Below are 10,247 nucleotides of genomic sequence, written 5' to 3'. Positions count from 1 at the left end.
ATACGAAGTCATACCATCAGAACCAGACCCATATTGGGACGTATTAGCATTCGACCCAGTTCCACTTGAGAAGTTCGACCTGGGTACATCAGGAACCGGAGGATGCCCAACACATGTTGGAGTGTTTAAAATTTCATTCAGCTCATAATAAATACTGGCTCGAGGTTTTGTGAGCCATGGAACACGTGGCCCATCATATGGCCCAAACGACTGCATACTATTGCTCACAAGCTTCGCACTTGGGCCAACACCAAAGTCATTGGCTCCTTGTTGAGCATTCGACCCACTTGAACAACCATTAGTGCCACATGATGCTGTAGTAACACCTTAAGAGGATCAAGCCATTGGTGCTGGAGGTCCATCATACTGTCGATTAAAGCGGTAGTAACACCTCTACGCCAAGTGCCTAAAACGGCCACAAATTTGGCACTGGACAAAACCCTTGAAGCCTCTTCTGCGGCCACCAGTCAAAAGACGACCACCACGTACGGGCTCGGATGATGTCAGATATGGAAAAGCATCTTTCTCGGTTAGGTGCTCCTAGTACGAGGACTCCAACACCAGCCGTTGCTGGCGAGTCCCAAACTCAAGTAAAATATTTGAGAGTTTACGCATCGGCAAAGGCTTAGAAGAAAAAGATGCCAAAGTGATAACCGCATCATATTTCGATGACAACCCTGCAAGAACGATCTTAACTTTCTCGGAGTCTGGATCTGGTAACCTGAGGCTGCAATCAATGCACAGGTATTTTGGATTTTCGAAAAGTATTCTTTAACTGTCAACGTACCTTTCTTGATCAAGTGTAACTCGTGTTTCAGGCTAGACAAATTTGCTCCAGTTATCGCTGCAAACAACCAGTTTGCAGTAGTCCACACATCGCAAGCTGTTTTGGCATTCATGAAGCAAGAAATGAGAGAAGCACCGATGGTAGACAACAACCACGATGCAAGAAGCTTGTCCTGTTGATGATACAAGGACGCCTCAAGATTCAACACCAGTTGACCCTCCGAGTTCAGCACAAACCGAGAAGAAGTAGGTAAAGTGCCATTGAGATAACCGGTGAGTTCATAACCTTCAACGATTAGCTTGATATGTTGTTGCCAGAGAATAAAATTTCCCTCATCAAGTTTCACAATATCATGTCTAGGAAACACTGTATTAATCGATTCAAACCCGATTCAGAATTGATAGGAACTGGCAGTGGATTATTGTTGTTAGCAGAAGCAGATCCGGTGGAGGTGGCCATGAATGCACAACACGAGCAAGACTCTAGGATCTAAACCGAAGCGAATGATACCATAAAAGAAATACTAAAAGAAAGGTAAAATAAAGTGAAGAGAACAAATCTAAATTTGAAGAAATAAATTTCTTTGAATTTTATGAATGATTCACTTAGTTTGATTCTCTGCTGTTAACAGAAATGCTAACAACTTAGAACAAACTAACTGCACACACTAACTGCTTGACTTTCAGCTGCTTAACCTTCAGCTTAGCTACTTTCAGCTTAGTTATACTTTAACAGAAAGAAAGCACAAACGCAGATCAAATTGGAGAATTTCTTTATTATAGTATATGAGATATCACGTAAACCGTGTTTAACTAGACGAGTCTAACAAACAATTAATCATGTTTTGTTTGTCTCAAAAAGCTAAAAAAGTAAGTTGACAAACAAGTGAAAAAGCATTCATCATGGAAAAGGTTTTGCTAAAGTGCATTATTATTACTAAAAAAACTAAGTTGAAAGAAGGTTCCTGAGTTGTTTCCCATCATAAAACCCCACACGTAAAGTTAGTTATTTAAGATGAAATTACAGCAGCAGGTCCACAAATATTGTGGGAACAAATTTGATATTGTTTATTTTTCTTGCTGGTTTTTCAAAATATATTGAAATCGAAAAAAAAAAACTTACATATAATAAAGATTGTATGTGATGAGATTTTGAATTGGAAAACTTTAGGTTGATTGTGAGGAAATTGTCCATAAACTTCAGATTTCATTTTATCGTCCTCCTCTGCAAATCTTTCTTGGAAATTTCTAATGTATACTGAACTAGAATAGATGTCACGAGAGCAAATGAGGTGCATTGCACAATTTATGGGGCAGATAATTGCTATACTGATTAGCTTGTAGAGGGTAGGGGTGTAATTGAGTCGAACTTGAATATTGTTAAGCTCAACTTAAAATTTGGAACTCGATACTCAGTTTGAGTTCAATCGAATACCTGTTATTAAGTTCGAGCTCACTTGAGATATAATTGAGCTACTTGAACTCGAATTCGAACTCGATTAAGTTTGTTTATCAATTTTTGTACTCGAATTCAACTTGATTAAGTTTGTTTATCAATTTTTGTACTCGAATTCAACTCGATAATTAAGGGCAATAATATAACTTAATAATATAAAAATATGAAAAACATGTTAGGACTCACAAGCTCAGTTCAATAATTACTGAATCGAGTTCGAATTTTTTCGATTCAAACTCGAGTAATCTTGCAAGTATCAGTATCTCATTTACACCCCTAATAGAGGGGACGGAGGACAAAAAAAATTGACTCTTAGCAAATAAGGTTCTTTTACATGTATAATATAATATAATATAATATAATATAATATAATATAATATAATATAATATACGAGTAAAGTACATTTGTTGTCACCCAACTATGAATTTTTTTTATTCACCCAACTTCCAAAATATACAAAATGGTCACTCAACTATTCAATTTTGTTTTTGTTTGGTCACCCAACTATCTTAAATTTTTTAATGTTTCTAATTTTACGTTAGCCGATTGGTGATAAAAAATAAAATTAAATAGTTGAATGACTATTTTATAATTTTTCATAATTAAATGATAAAAAATTATAAATAATTAAATAATTATTTTATAACTTTTCATAATTAAATTAGGAAGAAAAAGTAATTTAATAACCCCTACAATACTTTATCCATAATATATTCACATGTTGCAGACCAAATGGTGATGGCCAACTACAGTCCATAAAAACGGCTCAAACATTAAAATTTATGATGAGCTATAGAGTATGAATACCTTTGTTTGTAATATATCGGATTAATATTTAATGGTGGCATTGTAACATGTGCAGTATGTTATTAAATATTTAATATTCTTGCATCATGTGCATTTAGATGGCAATACCTGTGCAGTATATTATCTAATATTCGGAATTTCATTTGTTTATTGAATTATAAAGTATAGGATATCTTAAAATGAAAATGTATACCTACTTTAAAATGTATGGACAATTATTTGACAGCAGTGTTGGAAATTATTTCTTTACTTTTGAACCTACATCAATATATACGAGTTTAAGAAAATTTTTAAATACATAAATATATTTTTTATCATATTATTAAATTTACATCTAAAAAAATTATAATTTATTTTCAGATCTTAGTGCTGCTAATTTTAAAAAGAAAAGAAAATGCTACTTAATTAACCCTGCTTTTGTTTCTTTAAAACCTGACTTAGAGCAACCCTATCTAAATCTTCATTCATTTCCCTCAAACAACGGAAATGGGTTTTCACTTAGCGCTTTACTTCATCCTCCTACCCCTCTTCCTCTTCCTGTTCCTGTTATGCCCAATTTTACAAGCTGCAGAATTTCAAGAACCTGCCTGTGGACAAGAAGTATGTGGAAATATTACAATTTCATCCCCTTTTGTAATCCACAGCAGCTGCTATACTATTTCTTGGTTTAGAGTGACTTGCAAAACAACCCCTGATGGGGAAAAGCCATTCATAAACGTAAATAGCATCGATCTGGAGGTACTTGATTCCACATCTGCAGACGCCATTCTCATCAGTAATCCAGTTGCTTACATTAATTGTGATCATACAAGCGAGGCTAGTGTGAGTGTGAATCTCTCAGGCACTCCCTTTTTCTTCTCAAGTGAGAGCAATAATTTCGGGTCAGTAGGTTGCGGAAATTTGGCTACTATTTTAAGTAACGAAGCTGATTCACTTGGCGGCTGCGTTCAACCAAGGTGTGACAATGGTGCTTCTGAATCTGGCTGCTTTACTGAAATGACTGCAAATCTCACTTCCTATACTGTAAGCATGACAGCCATGTATCCTGACAGCAACAGATGCGCATCTGCTTTCATCTATGGCAGGGACTTTTTCCGTAGTGTTTACCCATTACCCACTGGCATCAATATTGAAACCACGCATGCTCCCGCCGTGCTCAACTGGAATTCCACCTATTGCGGAGACGCAGGTCAGTCACGCGCTGTCACTTCAATTGCTTGGCTTTTATTTTTCTTCTTTTAATTCAGTCAAAATATAGATTTTGTTAATTGTTTAAAATCAGTCTTTAGAATAATATTGATATTGTATATTGATATTTTTGTTTTCAAAAAATTACACCTGAAAGTTTTGTATTTCAAAAACTTGAATTAATACTTCAATGAGATTAAATTAAAATAAATTACTAATTTTTTCACTTAATCAGGGAGATTAAGGACACCGTTGGTTTCATGCTGGTTTTATATATATATTTTTATTTAATTATTTTTGTTCATTTCATAGTTTACATAATTTTCTTTATAATGATTCTATTTTAAATCTAAGTTGATTTGGTTTGAAATTTTGAAATTATTGGTCAATTAAGAATTTAATATTTAGAATGAAATTTACAGGGTATTATGTAAAGAGAGAATGGGTGTGAAAAAAAACCTTCAATAGATATTTTCCTTTTAAGTGGAATTGAATTTTTTTTAAAAAGGCAAGTGTTTTTAATTAGAAATATTGTATGATATCAAATTCAACCATAAAATTTATATTGAATTTAATGTCATAAATAATACATAAATTTAATTAAAACATTTAGTTAAGAATAGCACTTTTCATAGGTACCTTCTTTTAGGATTATTATATGTGTATATTTGAATAATGCATTGCTTTTATTTCCTACAAACTTTCGATGTGCATACATTTAATAGATTTTGCAATATACTTCCTTTTCGATAAGCCCGCAGGATGCGGAAGACCAGCGCCAGGACCTATCAAATTCAACACCTATAAGGTAAGAGTCTTGTGGGAATGTTTCCTTTTTCTATCCTTTTAGCATGAAGCCCCAAGATAATAACGTAATTTGCAACAAAGCTGTCAATGAGTAAAAAGTGCCTTTCTTAAACATAAATGGCACGGATTTGTAAATACTAGACTTTGATTTTTTCAAAGGTACCGTCATGGTCAATCATCCAATAATTTACTTTAACTGTCGAAAAAATCATCACAATGGGATGAGTCTCAACCTAATTGGCACCTGCTTTTACTATTCAGATTCCGACGACATCTTCTGGTCTTCAGGTTGCGGTAATTTGGTTATTGTTTTTGGTAATGAAATGGATAATTTTATAAGTGGATGTTTGCAACCAAGTTGTAGGTTTAATAACGAGGCTTCCTCTATTGTTGGTTGTCGTGTTAATATTCCTTAAGGTCTTAGTTCATTCTACGTAAACATGAGTAGTAGGGTTGATTCTAGTGATTATAAGAGGGAAATATCTTGCGGATTTGCTTCCATGATTTCTTCTGTCTATCATCTGACCTCTGAGTTAGAAGATTTTGGTATAAGTAATAGGACGCATATCCCAACACGACTGCAATGGGGCACACCAATATCTGGAGTGTGCCAGTTAAATGATAGTTCGGACACTTCTTGTACATTCGATGGTGAATATTGTTGGTCGAGGTTGAGCTCTATTCATCTATGTGCATGCAACAGGAACATTACGGATTTGACGTTATGCGAAGGTACGAATTAATGTTTTTTAGGGAACTTTTTTTAATATATCTATATGATCTTTACTTATAGTATACCTTAATTGAAAAATTATTAAAATGCCTACAAATTAAGTTATAATATTTTAAGAGTATTCCCATCTTTTTACATTTTTATATAAAATCCATGATAAATCTAACATGGTGAGATTTGACCCTTTCATACAGTAAATTTTAAATTTATCATTTCAACCAATGATTCATTTGATTCTTATAAAAACTTTTAATAAGTATGTCTATTACATAAATTTTTCCACTCATATTATAGGTGTACCTTAAATTAGCACTATTTTTAAAAAATACTAATTGAGTTGGTGTCACACATCAACTGAGTCTTGACTCAGTTGAAAATTTATGAAAATCCAATACTTTTATAAAATAACAAATATTATCATGAGAGTATTTTTCTCATCTTATATTTTATGTAAAATCTAGAAAAATAAGTATAATGAAATTTGAACAAAGACAACATGATAGATAATATCTTAACTTTACCATTTCAATCAAACTCTTAATTTTTATATCAATTTTTTTTATAAATAAATTATTACATAATTTTTTTCACTCACATAGTTAGTGTGCCATAATCTAGTTATTATTGGTTGAGGTATATCATGACTAAAATATACTAATCAATTGAAGATTCGACATTCAAAATCATATTAAAAAATCATATTTAATAAAGTATGTAAATTTTGGATATATATATATAATACAAAAATAATTGTATAAAAAAATGGGGAGTAATCCATTTATACCGGTGTAGAATTAAATTTGTTTTACATCCTTTTATATCTCTTTATATTGTTAATATTTTAACAATCCAATCGTTAAATTTATTAATATAATTGTACTTGTCGTACACGCAAATTTTTGAACTAATTTGGTATATCTTTCATATTGATCTACAATACTCAATATATTAATATATATATTCAACATTTCATTAAAAAAATTAAAAATTTTTAGTTTATGTCAAATTTGATATGCATGATCTGTATAAATAAATTAAATGAAATAGCTAAATTATCAAAATATTAATGATACAAAAAGATACAAAACGGAGTTTGATGTGGCGAATAAATCGTAGGAATTCAATTATTGAATTTCTTTAAAAAAATTTTAAATATAAGGATTTTTACACATTTAATTTTTATATACCTTATATATATATATAATTTATCCATCCCTCTTTAAACAAAACTACCATACTTTTTTTTTGTGATTTTAATATAGTACCTACTTCTATTCAAGTCTTTTTCTAATCTTTAAATTTGATGGAAAACACAATTACATTTTAACTTATGTAATAATAAAAGTAATACCTATTGAATTACTTTTGTTTTCTATATTTTAATTTTTATTTTCAAAGGTTCTGCATGCATATTGCTAGAATAATTTGAACGAGCAAAAGGAAAATGAAACTAGATACCAAAATAACTTCTATTTTGGCATGCATTAATTAATTAATATCTATTGAATTATATGGGTGAATGTATCTAATAGTCCTTCTGTTATAGGAATTTTATTAAATTAATCCCTCTACTAGTAAATAAATTAATCTAATCCCTGTATTATTAGAAAGAATTAAAGAAGACCAAATTGGAATATAATTAACACTTATTGTTTAATAGAGATAATTATATTTAAAGTTTTTATCGTTCTATAAATGAAATATTTTGTTTGAAACAGAATAGATTTTGAAAAAATTCAAGACATTTTTTATACTATAAATGTTAATGCTTTAATAATTTAAACTTATTTGATTCTTTTTAACAGTATAAGTACTAAATTGATCCATTTAATAATAGAAGGGCTAATTTAATTCGATCCATATAGTATAAGGATCTCTTAGATACTTTAACCCAATAATATGGCTATAACCTTTTTTATTCATTTCGTAAATGACAGATGGGAACTGTAGGAATTATGAGAATTGCCGCATGCTTTGTTTGAATACCCCTAGCAACTATTGCTCGTCAGAGTCTTGTCCTCCTCATTATGAATACGATAGTACAAGATTTCGTTGCGAGCGCTAAACAAAGGCTCAAAAGACTAGTAATAGTAGCCTGACAAGCATTATTATAGGTACGCGTTAAATTTATACCTTTTGTTTTTTAAAGTAGATTCATTATGGTTATAGGATTATGCCAATTTAATCAGTGATATATTTACTTTTTAATATATGATGCAGTAATAGTTATTTATTGTTAAATTTGTAAAAGTTCAATATCAAAACAAATGATAGTGCGATAAAGTTCTCTCATTGTTCATTTAAAATGAAGGGCTATCAAATATGAAAAAAAATATCGAAACATTTTCATGGTTTTTTAACATGTATTTTAATTTTCAAAGTTACCTTTTAACTATGTTTCTTATATATGTATAGGTTGCAGCACTAGTATTGGGACACTATTTCTAATACTCGCAACATGGAGTATGTACAAAGTCCTCAAAAGAAAACAAAACATCATGCTGAAGAAGAAATACTTCAAAAAGTGACTGCAACAAGATTTGTCTAGCAATGAAGGTAATGTTGAAAAAATTACGTTATTTACTTCAAAAGAGATGGAAAAGGCGACGGATCATTATAATGAGAATCGAATCCTTGGTCAAGGAGGTCAAGGGACTGTTTATAAAGGGATGCTAATAGATGGAAGCATTGTGGCTATTAAGAAGTCCAAAATGGTGGAAGGAAAGAAATTTAATGAAAAGAAGGTTGAACAGTTCATTAACGAAGTTATAATTTTATCTCAAATTAATCACAGGAACGTGGTTAAGCTTTTAGGGTGTTGTTTAGAGGTGAAGTTCCTCTATTGGTGTTTGAGTTCATCCCGAATGGTACATTATACGATCTCATTCATAATCAAAATGAAGGGTTACCATTGACATGGGAAATGCGTTTACGAATTGCGATTGAAATTGCCAATGCCTTGTTCTATTTGCATTCAGCTGCTTCTGCTCCTATTTATCATCGAGACATCAAATCTAGTAACATACTTTTGGATGAGAAATATAGAGCAAAAGTATCAGATTTTGGAACTTCAAGATCAGTTGCACTCGAACAAACACATCTAACCACTCGAGTGCAAGGAACTTTTGGATACATGGATCCGGAATATTTTCGGTCAAGTCAATTTACAGAGAAGAGTGATGTTTATAGTTTTGGAGTTGTTCTTACTGAGCTTTTAACAGGACAAAAACCCATTCCGTACAACAATCAGAGTCAGTGAGAAGTTTGGTATCATATTTTTTGCATTCAATGCAGGAGAATTCCTTATTTAACATTCTCGATCCAATGGTAGTAAAGGATGGTTCATAAAAGGAGATTATAGTTGTGGCTTTGCTAGCAAAAAGATGCTTGCATTTCAACGGAAAGAAAAGACCCACCATGAAACAAGTAGCAATGGAGCTGGAGTTGATTAAAGCTTCAGGTGGAAATGTTATTGAAGATCGTGGTGATGAAGAATATGAAATAGATGACATGATCCATTCATGGGAGACCAATCCTAGTGGTTCAATGCCTAGGACAATTACAACCGACAGTAACTTTTCCATTAAATTCATCTTTCTAGTTTCCGACACTCCCGAAACAATTTCTCTTGATTGATAGCATTTAGCTTCTCTATTTGTCACACAGGTGGCGTCTTGTGGTTGCCCAAGAATTCGTACTTGTTTCACTCAATGGTTTTTCTTTCTTTTGCTAAGTCGATGGATTTATTGATAAAAAAGAAAGGTAACCCTAATTATCCACATCTCCTTTTGCTCTTCTTAACCCTTCTTTAGTTGACGTTCTTCTTCTGATATCTGAAGACGAAATTAGAAGAGGCGATTAACTTATCATAGTAATAGGAAGCCTTTATTGAGTGAGAACAATTAAAGAAAGTAAGAGATATTATTGATGATTTGACATGATAGATTCTAATTTGTGGTTTATTAAATTTTATATTAGATATTATTTTACGGTTCTAACAATGAGAATTTTAATTTACTTATTTTCGCTTCAAGATTTTCTAAATTAATTTTCAAAATTGAATGGTTTGAAACATCAACCAACGAAGACATAGCTAACCTAGATTGGGACCCAACCAAATTATTATTGTGGCAGAAAATAATGAAATTCTTTCTTCCAAAGTCATGCTCACTTCTAGTGACACTTACCAATATAGACTTGCTCTGTACGGCTGATGGAATTCTTTATTCTCAATTTAAATTTTCTATAGAATTGTTATATAGAATTTTTCTACAATTATTATATAGAATTTTTTATTTTTTAAATAATATTTTTTTATAATTTTAATATCGAATCAAAATTAAATTGATAAAAAATATGTCCCTGTGACCACTGTTTGGTTGCGGGGATAAAGAAGCACCCCAACAACGTTATCCGCAAGGATTCCGCCAAGAAATACTTTAGGATCTTATGTATATTTTTATTATTAT

At 31.5% G+C, this 10,247-nt stretch overlaps 1 protein-coding gene, 1 long non-coding RNA gene and 1 pseudogene across 2 annotated transcripts; all 3 read left to right on the top strand.

The window, feature by feature from the left end:
• The first annotated feature begins 272 nt into the window (after positions 1 to 272).
• LOC107890415 (uncharacterized) lies at positions 273 to 1,771 on the top strand. The gene is made up of 3 exons (XR_001681947.2): positions 273 to 744; positions 819 to 1,059; positions 1,183 to 1,771. It is a non-coding gene; the product is annotated as an uncharacterized lncRNA (long non-coding RNA).
• Positions 1,772 to 3,494: 1,723 nt separating this feature from the next.
• LOC107890416 (wall-associated receptor kinase-like 1) lies at positions 3,495 to 9,710 on the top strand (annotated as a pseudogene).
• LOC107892415 (wall-associated receptor kinase-like 9) lies at positions 3,537 to 5,461 on the top strand. The gene is made up of 2 exons (XM_016817501.1): positions 3,537 to 4,239; positions 5,307 to 5,461. Exons 1-2 carry the CDS (start codon positions 3,537 to 3,539, stop codon positions 5,459 to 5,461), a joined length of 858 nt encoding a protein of 285 aa, XP_016672990.1.
• Positions 9,711 to 10,247: the final 537 nt, after the last annotated feature.

The sequence above is a fragment of the Gossypium hirsutum genome, chromosome D09 (assembly GCF_007990345.1).
Source record: "Gossypium hirsutum isolate 1008001.06 chromosome D09, Gossypium_hirsutum_v2.1, whole genome shotgun sequence".
Lineage (NCBI taxonomy): Eukaryota > Viridiplantae > Streptophyta > Magnoliopsida > Malvales > Malvaceae > Gossypium > Gossypium hirsutum.
The sequence above is the reverse complement of the archived record's forward strand: the minus strand, read 5'-3'. Positions and strand labels throughout refer to the sequence as shown.

Excerpts from the sequence above, each read along its gene's own strand:
- LOC107892415 (XM_016817501.1), top strand. The coding sequence starts at position 3,537 with ATGGGTTTTCACTTAGCGCTTTACTTCATCCTCCTACCCCTCTTCCTC. Across the intron at positions 4,240-5,306 it reads CACCTATTGCGGAGACGCAG|ATTCCGACGACATCTTCTGG; the intron begins GTCAGTCACGCG and ends TTTACTATTCAG.